This window comes from Parasteatoda tepidariorum, chromosome 6 (genome assembly GCF_982258835.1).
Source record: "Parasteatoda tepidariorum strain Cologne lab strain chromosome 6, Ptep-v5.0, whole genome shotgun sequence".
Lineage (NCBI taxonomy): Eukaryota > Metazoa > Arthropoda > Arachnida > Araneae > Theridiidae > Parasteatoda > Parasteatoda tepidariorum.
This window is the reverse complement of record NC_141760.1, coordinates 34,101,431-34,114,363: the sequence shown is the minus strand read 5'-3', so window position 1 is coordinate 34,114,363 and position 12,933 is coordinate 34,101,431. Positions and strand designations below refer to the sequence as shown.

Genomic DNA, 12,933 nt, shown 5'->3' with positions numbered 1-12,933 from the left:
TTATAACACAATTAGACTTAAGATTTGTATCGCATCGTGATATTTTGACAGGATTTCAGTGTCTTCTACCTGCTGATCCTTTCATTTGCCAACCTTCAAATATAAAGGCTTTTGAAGCATTAGTGGAATTTTACGCTCAAGATTTGGATACCTGTAAAGAAAGCCTTAAGTCTGAACTAAAACTCTGGTATAAAAGATTAAAAAGGATTAGTGAAGACGGAGGTAGTGTTCCAGAAACTGCGGCGGATGCTCTTGGAATGTGCAATAAAGATATAACACCAAACATTTTCAAACTCCTAGAAATATTGGTCGTTCTACCTGTTTCAACGAGTGCAAACGAAAGATCCTTTTCGACTTTACGCCGTTTGAAGACTTATTTACGCAACTCAACGGGAAATAATAGAATGAATGGATTGGCGCTCTTAAGCATTCATAGAAAATTTACCCAAGCTGTAGAAGACATTTTAAACGAACTTGCAAAAAACCCCGTCGTTTGGATATTACTATATAAATCAAGAAATTTTTAGCGTGTTTGTATACTGGTTTAATTCCCTATTTGTAGGTAAGTTATTTTTTGGTTAAATTCATTGATTTTCTATGGAATATTCACATTTATACGATTATTATTATTGTTACAGTATGAGTAGTTTTTTCTGGCTTGATTTATTCCTACTTCTTAATAAAAATAAAATATTTTACCTCTTATTATAAAAAAATTATATTCTTAAACTTAAAAAATAAAAACAAAATTTAACTAAACAATGCTGTCTAAATAAAAAGTCAAAATTGTCTAGCTGTCTAAATTAGGGAAATAATAGTGCTTTATTACATACTCAAATTTCTTTTAGTAATTTTTGAAAATTATGAACCCACCCCCCTTGAAAAAATTCTGCGTACGCCACTGCTCATCAGTCTATAGTTGACAAAAAGTTAATTTAAAACAACCTCAAAATGAGCTTAGGTATAAATAAAATTACTTCATACATCTCAATAAATACCCCACTCTCTTTAGTTGATATAAGGTAAATTTTTTTATACCTCAGATATACCTTTTTTGTTATAAGTATCAGAAAAACAACCTGTATACCTTGAAAATCACCTCATCAGTCTAGTTGATTTGAAGTGAATTCTAAACAACCTCAAAATGAGCTGACGTGTATGCGAAACAATTACATCCTTTACGAGGTATAATTTTTATGGTTGTTTTCTCAGCAACCTCAAATATACCTTAACTTTTCATGGGTACTCGAGCTCGGAGCTTTGCAGATTCCTTGAGAAAGGTTTGCTGGATTCCATTGGAGGAGGTTTACTGGAATCCCTTGGACGGGACTCTTTTGGACCTTCCTGTTGACGTTTGGGTTCATTTTTGGAGCTCACGAAGCGTTTGACTGAAGTGTCTCGAGCAATGTTCAATTTACGTTTTAACCGGCTCCGACTGTCTTGACCATGGGAATTCTTTGGGGTTTGACTCGATGAAGAGCCACCATGACGATAGAGCGAGGCTAAGGTTTCACGGACACTGGAGATTTGGCAGGAGGTGATGTTGGAGAGATGGGTTCAAACAATTGCTCCGTGAGCGACCGGGTCAGTGGAGAAATAGGTTGCGGCAGAGTGTACACATGGTGTTTGGAGACGGAGGTGCAGCAATGTCCATGTCAGTCAATTCTCATTCTTCATCAGAGGAGGAAGAGTTTTCAAAATCCAATAATTCAGACATGCCTGAATTGCTTCTCAAAAACTGGATGCTCTGACTTTGAATAGCAGCTCTTTATATACCGCTTGGGCTGGATATTACGTCATTCTGTCGTCATAAACTGGTTCTTTCGGAGATATACCATAATTTCTTTATTTTTATTGTTTTTGTTAAGTTACGTCGCACTAGAGCTGCACAATGGGCTATTGGCTACGGTCTGGGAAACATCCCGGAGGATGATCCGAAGACATGTCATCACAATTTTGATCCTCTACGGAGGGGATGGCAACTCCGCTTCGGTAGCCCAATGACCTGCGCGCGAAGTCGAGCACTTTACGGTAGCACAGTTTAACGAGGACCAATACCGCACACCCTCGGTCCCTACGCAGACTGACCACCCACCCGCACACTGACCGTAGCCAGTGATGCTTGACTTCGGTGATCTGCTGGGAACCGTGTCTTAACGATCAGTCCACTGCGGGACATTTCTTTATTAATATTTGAGTATAAAAAGTTAATTAATCATTAAAGTTGCGTGTAATGTTTGCGTTTGAAAAATGACAAAAAAGAGTTTTTCGATAAAAAGATAATTGAAAGCTTGAAAATGGACCTTGTTGACTGTTTTAATTCTTCAATTTAATAAATTTTCCCTGGAAAATTACAAAAACATGTCATTTGATAAACTGAAAATTTGAAAATTTGCATCCTACGTGTTGACTGGGAGTATTACAATTTTTCAGTTGCATTTATTTTTTAAATAATGGATTGTTATTTTCTGAACCCGCATGGAAAAATGTTTTTTCAAGTTTGTGAAAATTACAAAGCAAAATGAATCACTCGAGTGGGCACAGATGTAATGGGTAACAGCATGTGCGTGGTTCATTCATTTTTAGTCATTCATGTTTTGCGTTTGTGAGTTTTTTTTTTTTTTTTTTGAAGGGGTCATGGTGCTTAGATATTTTTTCTAGTGACTGTAGTTGACATTAGTGATCGCCAACGAGAGCATCTTATGCAAAAGATCTTACTACTCTTACTCTTTCAAAATTTCTCAGTGTGAGTTCAGTATCTGGCTCTGTTGACGCACCTGTAAAAATTTGCTCGACTATTTTTAAATGCAGTAAGAATATCCATTAAAAAATTTGCCATGAATACTTTTCGGCTACCGCAGTTCAGTACAATTTTTTCTGAAGTGAAGAGTAACAAATATTAACTGTGACCGTAGCAATTTTTGTTTATCCGATTTTTTTCTTATATTTTTTTGACAATCTTGTAAATAAATCGGTGAAATCAGGAAAGCTCTTCAAGTTCAGAGAGAATTATTGTATCTAGTCTTTATAGTTGTAAGTATATTTATTTCAATTGTTTAGTTTTGTAGTGTATTACTGAATGTGATTTTAAACGATATTTTTTTAAGTAAATTTGCAAATGACAGTTTATAACTTGAATTCTATATACGGAATGTCCCCTGCACTCTTTCATTTGATTTCTTTATCTTTGTAAGTTTAACGGTTTTACTTCGTAAATACGCAAGAATCATTTGTATTCAAGAATCTCAAGTTACATTTTCAAAATTATTTATATTATGATTATAAGACAAATGATGAAAATTTAAATCAGGTCAGTTAGCTAGATCTGCAAAAAAGATATTACATTATCAGTTTGAATTTAATATCGCAACTAATTTATTATTGGTAACTTATCTTTTGAATCTGCCTTTAATTCAGTGAGAAATCATATCCAAATTTAAGGCAGACTCGTCAAAAAGCTGTATATTTATTTACTCTAGTTTTTTATATTATGTCAAGTATAATATTAGGCATTTGTTTCAATTTTAAATCCTTTTAAAATGACATGAAATCGGTTTATTTTTTTTTATTTTGAATATTTTGTTTATGAATGACTTTTTTTTAAAAATATTGTTTTGCTGTCCAAATTTTGAATTGCTGTCCAAAGTGCTGAAATTTTGAAAATAGAAAAAGTTCGTAAATTCTGATTACGCATATTAGTAATAGATGATATATTCCCTACATATTAGAGCAATGATAATTAATATTTAAAATACGAAGATAAAGTTAAAACTAATTTTAAATCAGAGTAGGGGCATTAATTTTGTGTAGTATAGGTTGAAATAAATTAAGCACTATTATTTTGTTAAATTTTTTTTTTAAGATTTTGTTCTTTTAATCATAATTTTTATTTTTACAAATTACTAAGCTATTACACAATTATGAAATATCTTGATTACATTAGCATTCTTTATTTTTTATAAATGGTTAATTTCTACCATTTTACTATAATTATTTTTTTTTTGGATCCTAATTTTTATTCTGCTTTGAAAAATAAATTTTTCATGCTAATTATGTGCTAACCACACGTTTTAGTTCATGTGTATTTTGTTCCTAACTTTTTCATACTTTGCTTAACATATTAAAGCCTGTTATTTTTGTCTACTTCTTGTGCCAGACCTATTCCTAAGCTAAAGGTATCATGCCAAAGTTGGTGTTATCCTTTTAGTAGTAATCATAACTATTTATTTTAACTTTTATAAGATAACCTTAATAAAATTGGTACCTAAGGTATACATAAGGTATCTATCTATGGTCATACATAAGGTATCTATTACCACTTACTTATAGGTATACTTATTTCAATTTATTATTATCTATTAACACTTTAACAGTAGTTCAGTATGGATGGTGTTTTCAATATAAATGTAAACAACGTCAATCTTGAGCTCTTGATCTGCTCTACTTCCAGTTAGAAAGTACGCAGCTGCTTATTACAGCTTATTCTGCATTGCGATATTTTCAAACAGATAATTTAGTTTTTAATAAAAGAAGTAACTTATACAATTTCTTATCTCAAATCTGCTTTTTTTACAAATACATCTGTAACAAATACATCTATATAAGAAATACTACTCAAAAGAGTCTCAAATCACGATAATCACGTTTTGAGCCAAATGGCTTCATAACACACCAAAAACAGTAACCCGGAATTATAGGCCACAAAGAACTTGTTGCGCTCTCTAGTGTAGAAAACACTGTCCATTAACAAAACACCACAATTGATTAAAAAGTACTTTAAGTATTCATTAAATTAATTAAGTATTAATTAAAAGTACACAATTAATTAAAAGTACACATTTAATTAAAAGTAAATTTTTTACAGCCTCCATAAGAAATAAGTATTTTTTTGTAATGGAGTACATTTTTATTATTTTAGATGAATAGCTGAGATGAATGGTTTTAGTACTGAAGAGGAAACACCAAGCAGCCATAACCAAATTTGTTGCCTCTTAGATGAAGGGGACAGATGTACTCAGCCTGCTGGAAATGCAAGTTATAATAAAAGAATACAAAAAACTGTTGCACAGAAGAAGTTGAAATTAAGCATTGATCCAAATGTAAGACAGGCTGTGAACCCTTGGTTTGGACACTAAAAATCTTAACAGAATTAGTATTATAATAATATATTTAGAAATTAAATTGGCTTGTACTTAGTAAAAATATTCTTACATTCGCATAGTGGTAAAGTTTGAAATTTTCTCTTTCAAAATTGAAGTTTTACAATATTTTTATCTTAACTTAGTGTAAAAATATTATTAATTATGTTCAAGTAAATATTTTTTTATGTAATAATTGATGTTTATATTTGTATTCATAGCTTTTTAATGATTGCTTTTTCCATTTGTTAAGTTTTTTGTTTCTTTTTTTAAATTAGCCTTAAAGATTTTAATGTGCATAATGCCCAAGTTGCTGTTTTGAGTTATAAAGGAAAAGCTTGTGTCTTGGGAGATAATTTTAAAATATTCAGATAAAGATATATTAGTTATACCATATGATAGGATTGTTTCAGATATTATCTACTTATTTATTTTCTGAAAAACATTTAGTTGATATTTAACTCTTAGAAGATGTTTATTTACAAAACAGCTGTTCTGTTATCAAATTAAATTTTTCTATATAATATTTACTAAAAAAATTGCTCTTAGACACTTCTATAACATTTGGGAAAAAAAATTTAAAAATTATTTAATACTTTATGTTATAAATTTTCTTACTAGGAAATTTTTTATATTAAATTAGTTAATCATTTATTAAATTTTCTTTGATTTTGATTGTTTTTTTATTATGAAATGAAGCTAAATGAATTATAATTATATTATTAATTATGTATTTTAATCTCAAAGTAAAATTTTTCAACTTCTAAGTACTTTTGATAAAACTTGAAGTGTTTTCATAAACATTAAATTAAAAAACGGTTTAAATGTAAAAGTTTTAATTTGTTAACATTTAAAATTGACTTAGGTACATATAAAAAACTGTGAGAATTTATTACTATAAGCATAAGAATGTCGACAATAATTGTTGCATTTATTTAAACTGTGTAACTAGCAACCTGGTTATATTTTAAAACTTTTTAACTTTTATTCGATGCAACCAAGCTTTAATTATTATTATTTTTTCCCGTTTACTTTCAGGCTCGTCATATCTACATTTGTGAATACCATAAGAATGTCATCCAAAGTATTAGAAATAAACGGAAATCTATTAAAACTGAGGATGATGGTGCAATGAATGACCAAGATATGGACATACCAGAAGTAAGAAATGTGCTTATTTCTAAAAAAGAAAACTAATAAGATTTTGTGTTTTTTTATTTTATTATATCTTTAGAATTGTAAAATGTATAAAAAAAACTTAATTGAGCATCAGATGCTATTTAAGCTTGTTGTTAAGTTTATTTTTTTAGGTTAATTGCCGTGGTTTAAAATTAAAACATTCATCATGAGGTTTTCAGTAGCCTCAGTGCTTTAATTTTTTATAGAACTCAGTTTTTTTGTGTGAAGTGCTTAAACGAATTTTTTTTTTTGTGTTATAAATTATTTATGAACTGATCCAGCTTTTTAAATAATTTTAGCATTATAACGTAACTTTTAGTTCATTTGTAAAATTTTCTACTTAAAATAATTTCTTAGCAAGAAATCTAACTTTTTTTTCTTCAAAAAATTAATTGTTTTCAATAGCTTAAATAATTTAATAAAAAAGCCAAGTGTAGCTGTCATCAGTTTTTATAAGGAATTTATTTGTTAAAATTTATAGTTGTTTAACATAATTTATTTTTACATATAATCAATTTTTCAGTTAAGAATAATTTTTAAAGCAACAAAAAAGAATACTTAACATAATTTTAAGATTCTATTGGTTTAAAGATATCTTGATGATGCCTTCATATTGAGCTGATTAGGAAATTTTTTGTTTCTTTTCTTCTTGATAAATTTTGGTTGTATACCTATACCTGCACAGGTATGGGTAACAGTAGTAACATGCATATGTTATTGCTCTCTAACTACATTGAATACAAAAAATGTTAAAACTAATATGGAACCTATACTTATTCTGAAATTAACCATTATTGTCTTTGAAAATCTACATGAGAAACTCCAAAATAACTATCTTTCTAATTAAATATAAAAGATGCATAATTTATAATATGAACTTTACTAATGTATCTTTTTAATGAAAAGGAAATCAAGAATCAAATAAGAAATTGATAATCACCAAAGAAATTTTATTAACTGTCAACTTTCTGAAAATTTAAAGTTTTAAACAGTGAATTTAATTGTGAGCCATGTAGGTATTGCTAATTAGCAATACCTACATGAAATGTATCAAAAAAAAATAGTTTGATGTAAATAAAAAATTCTTTTCATGAAATTCCATATTTTTGAAAAGCAATCTATTGTTTATTATGAAATGTTTTATTTTGGTTAGATTTAGTCATCAAATATCAGTATAAACTAATATGCACCATACCTTATTTTCTTTTTTAACTGATATCAACTCTGTTTTTTTTTTTAAAAAAATGAAAGATTTTTTAATTTTTTTAAAAATTTCTCATTAATATGTGGATATAGTTTTTCACCCATAAAGAATTTTTAATTTGGTTTCAATAAAAGAATGCTCTAATATGTCGAATTTTACAAGCTATCTTTCTCTAAATTAGTAAGAATTCTATTGAATTTTTCTTTTAAAGGAATTTCAAAAAAGTTTCCTCTTCAATGAAATAAACATCATGTTTAACATTTATGTTGTAATTTTGTCAATTAAATGGAGAACTGTTTCAATGATATTTTAAACTAATTTCAAATAACTTGTACTGTGATAATTTAAAAATAATAAAATTTTGTTTCCATTATTACCAATGAAGGTTGATTTATATCAATTGCAAGTGAGTGCTCTTAGAAGATATAAAAGACATTATAAAATTCAAACTCGACAAGGAGTTAATAAAGCTCAGCTTGCAGAGGTAAGTTTTTATAGATTTTAATATTTTTATTGTATTATCTTTTATTTCAAATTCAAAATACTTTACTTATTTAAAGGTAAATAAATATTTGAAACTACAATGTAATTAAAATAGGAAACATGGTATGGAAGTAGAAATTATCAATTTGGTTTAAAACATCATTTTGAAAATTCCATCTTTTTTTGAAAAATTCCATCTTTTCATATTTTATAGGAACATGGAAAATTATAAGTATATTAGTAGCGTTACATCAGTTTTGGAAAATAATTTACTAAAAATTAATTAATTAATAAAATTTAAAAAAAAAAAATAAATTTGTTCATGTTTAAAGTAGTTCATGTTGTCATTTCAGAAATTTTTTTATACATGGAAAATTATAAGTATATTAGTAGCGTTACATCAGTTTTGGAAAATAATTTACTAAAAATTAATTAATTAATAAAATTTTAAAAAAATAATAAATTTGTTCATGTTTAAAGTAGTTCGTGTTGTCATTTCAGAAATTTTTTTATACATGGAAAATTATAAGTATATTAGTAGCGTTACATCAGTTTTGGAAAATAATTTACTAAAAATTAATTAATTAGTAAAATTTAAAAAAAATAATAAATTTGTTCATGTTTAAAGTAGTTCATGTTGTCATTTCAGAAATTTTTTTATACATGGAAAATTATAAGTATATTAGTAGCGTTACATCAGTTTTGGAAAATAATTTACTAAAAATTAATTAATTAATAAAATTTTAAAAAAATAATAAATTTGTTCATGTTTAAAGTAGTTCATGTTGTCATTTCAGAAATTTTTTTAATAAAAATTATACAATATACACATACATTTTCTATTATCTATATCTGTTATCTATTTGCATTTTCTAATCTTAAATTTTTGTTATGAATATGTAAATTTGTAACTTCTAAATATCTCATAATAAAAACAACTGATTAATTTAAAAAATAAAATAAAGTAATACGGAAAGAAATTTTTTAGTTTAGACGTTATTCAAAAAAGTATTCTTACTTTCGTTGTTCTATTTTTTATTATTTTTTAAATTCTGCGGATGATTGACCGTGTAAAGCTAGGCACAGATGGCGCTAGGAGGTAAAATTCATCTCAAGACTTCAGGGTTACTACTTCTGATTGATTTTTACACCTAAACTTTAAAAGGCATGCCATCTACTTTTATTATACTAATAATGTTTACAATATAATACATTCTTTCTATTTAAATTTCAACGAAAAAAACAGCAAATAAATTCGGAAGACTTCGCAAGCATGCAACCCAAAAATTATCAATCGGGGATATTCTACACAAATATATCATAATAAAGAATAACACTCAAAACATGGGAAATTTTACACTTTATTTTTGTTTTGATATTAACTTTTGTAAATTTACTTTAGGATCTCAACCAGTTAGAATTTGTAAATTACGAGAAACTCTTATGAATTGTAAAATTATATGTAAATTTAATCACAAATTGCAATTATAAAACAAATATTAAGCCTGTTCTTACATGGCCTCGTAAGTATACATCGGATGTTTTCTGTATTTCTTCCGTTTTTAGAAAGCGTGTTATTGCTTGCATTCAGTCAACCATTCGTTCAAGCAAACAAAAAATTGCTGAAAAGTAACTAACTAATGGGAAAAAACTGAGTTAGTGAACGAATAAGAGAAAATTCCTAACAAAATAATTGGTAATAGTTCACTGTTTTGGTTTCTTATTTTCATTTTCATTACAAAAGAATAAACAGTTTTAAGTTCTTTAAAAAGCATTCATCAGAGAAAAGTCAACAAAAGTATTTGCTTGTAAAATTTAGCAGCACACTTCTTCAACTGTTGAAATGCAAATAATATCAATTTCTTAGAACAACTTAAGAGAGTATTGAAGAAATAACTACCCATATTGAAAAAATATGAATATGGGTGATCTTTTCTCAGGAAAATATGCTTTTTTACATTCACACCCATGGGGTGAAGGAAAACTCCATTCAAATTAGGGTACAAAAGGGTTTATGTTATTTCTAGTAATGCCCCTCCCCCCCACTCAACATATTCAATTCTTTCATTTGACTGCTGTAATGTTGCAATTATCAACACTATAGCAAAACAAAAATCTGCGTTTTTTAATTTGTTCCGGTTTTTTGCAAAGTACTTCTTTTTCCACAAATTTTATGTTCCTGTATTATAAAATCTCATTTTAAACCTTTGCCTATTAAATTTAATATGTGTTACGTTTTTACTCAAAACATAAGTTTTATGGCTTGCTAAATTAAAAAAAAAAATGTTATAAAGATGTATTGTCATGTATAGCGAAAGATGTTATTTGGCATGTTGTTGAAATTTTCTTTTAAAACTTTGATAAAGTGGGAAAGCCAAGTGGAAGTCCTGTTTATGCCTTATTGCTAGATAAATTTTGTTATAAAAAAATTCAAAATTGATTTTTGTTTCTTTTTCAGACTCTTTCACGCCATTTCAAAACTATTCCTGTGATGGAAAAAGAAGCAATTACTTATTTTATTTACATGGTAAAGACTAATAAAAATAAACTGGATCAGAAAAATGGAGAATCTTCAGGAATTTAGTAGTCTCCCATCTATCAGGAACAGCATTTAAAGTTTGTCATTTTCATCAATGTTCTTCAACCTATTGTTTTTCTTTCCAGTTTATATTTATTTCACCTAACTCTGTTCACAAAATAAATCTTTCATCCATGAAGTTTAATCATTGTATTTAAAAAACGCATTTGCATTTTTTCGATTTCAGGTATTCAATGATTTAATGAAATTTATTGTGCAAGGATGAACCTATGTTATATTTAATAATGTGTGCTCTCGTTAATTAGAATTATAAGTGAAGCACATACAATGAGAAATATATTTAGAATTAATAGTCAAAATTATACATTTTAGTTTACCGTGTGATAAAATATTTGTTTATTTTTACTATTTAGTAAAATCACAAGAAACATACAGATTTTCTTCGAATAATGGCAAATTGAACATGTAACAACGACATAGAGTTAATTGGTAAAGACTGTATCAATAGAGTAAATTAAGTAAATATTCAGTCATAAATTTGATTTTAAGAATGTTTATTTTTTCTTTGTTGATAATTCTGGAATGTATTAGCATTAAATAGTTTTTGAAAACTGCAAAATTTTATTTCTGGACAAAAGATTTTATGTAATTATTTTTCACATATTTTTCTTAAAATAAATTCTTAGATATATTAACTCATAATTTTACAAATTTTTATTTTGCTATTACAGTGCAAAGAAAAAATATATACTGTTCCAAGAAAGTAACAATGTAAATAAGTTACTATTATTATTTATCAAATATTGATTTTTAAGCTAACTAATGCAGGTTCTTGTGCCAATTCCTTCCATTCTTTAAAAATTGCAATTCAAATAAATGCATGAATTAACATACTAAAGAATATCAATGAGTTCTATACTCTAGGATAAAAATATATTGGTAAGAAATTCTTATATATATATTTTTTAATATTAAATTTGATGTTTATTATGAAATTGCCCTCAACTGTGTAAAAATCTAATCATTACATCATAAGTTATCTAGAGGGATTAGTTCTTCATAATATATTCTTGTACGTAGTGTTTTTAAAATATTGCAAGATAAAGTTTATTATGACAATGGGAACAAAAAGCTTATAGTGACATTAAAATTTTACAATGGTATAAGTTTTAACGACAGAGATATAAAACTGACCCTACATATAAATTTGTAAACGGACATATTTTTTAATTAAAGTCATGTATAATTTTTTTTAAAATTAAAAATCTCCCCATATAGCTTTGATTGATGTCTGGGGGAAAAAAACCTTTCTTTTTTTTGACTGTTGACAGTCTACCCTACTTAAAAATGGCTATGATTTATATATGGTTTTGTACTCACAAATGCTAGTATTTAACTTAATGTTATAAATTTGGTTTTTATATTAGGTTTGCTCACAGCATTTTGATCATCAAATGTTTAGGTGCATATTTGTCAAAAGATAAATAAAAAAATTTAGGAAAAAACAACAACTATTAGAACTGAATAGGTTTAAATATTATTGACATTAATGTACAAAAATGCACTGTGAAATTACATATATATTACAGTGAAAAACTGTGCTGTATGACTTGTTATGACTTAAAATATTGTATTATGTTGAAATTTTTTTATCTTAGGTCTTGTGTGAGAACAATTGTCTTTTTTTAATTTTTTGATTAGGCACTGAACTTGTCTGATCTAGAAAATCATGTCTATAAAAATTCAATGACAAAATTTTCTTGCTCTTTTCCTGCTAGCAAATTTGTCTATGCTTACAGTAGTTATATATAGTGCGACTTTCAGGAGAACTCCTCCAGGCATAAGTCTCGCGTCGTGGCAAGTACCGTGGTTATGAGGAAAAGTCACTTCAAATAGGGGTGTGGTGTGAATAGTTTTGTCTTGATCAGTGTGAGTAAACTAATCAACACCTTCATTCCTCCATTAGAAATGTGCTCTCGCTTGTTACCATAGCAATAGGCATCACCAGATTTTTTGAGGAGTTCTCCTCAAGGCCGCACTGTATTTCACTCTTGAAATATTTTTTTTAATCATGTTTACAAACTTGAAATGAATTAGTTCATAATATAATATTTGTTTGTGTTGATCTTGTATTTAGAAGCTAACAATGTTTGATTATCAATTTAGTTACCAAGATAGACTATCATTGTTTAATCATATTGTGTAACATTTCTTATTACTTTAAGCAAAACATTGTTTAAAATTCTGATTACTTTACATTCAACTGTTTCAAAATGACAGATATTGTGTCATTTTGAAATCCTGTTTGTCGAACACTCTTTGATGCTTGTGAAGCGACTAGTTCTAGGATGAGTATTTTTTTACTCTTGATATCGTCAAAAATAAATAAA

The 12,933-nt window shown here is 27.4% G+C and overlaps 1 protein-coding gene across 2 annotated transcripts; it reads left to right on the top strand.

Moving 5' to 3' along the window:
- The first annotated feature begins 2,896 nt into the window (after positions 1–2,896).
- On the top strand, positions 2,897–12,933 carry Sap30 (SIN3-associated polypeptide 30). Of its 2 annotated transcripts, XM_043045927.3 has the most exons (6): positions 2,897–3,033; positions 4,919–5,099; positions 6,177–6,299; positions 7,907–8,005; positions 10,463–10,620; positions 12,368–12,933. In XM_043045927.3, exons 2-5 carry the CDS (start codon positions 4,932–4,934, stop codon positions 10,586–10,588), a joined length of 516 nt encoding a protein of 171 aa, XP_042901861.1. In that variant the 5' UTR covers positions 2,897–3,033; positions 4,919–4,931; the 3' UTR covers positions 10,589–10,620; positions 12,368–12,933. The 2 variants fall into 2 exon arrangements, with proteins under 2 accessions (XP_042901861.1, XP_015909445.1); XM_016053959.4 differs by having other exon boundaries at positions 10,463–12,933.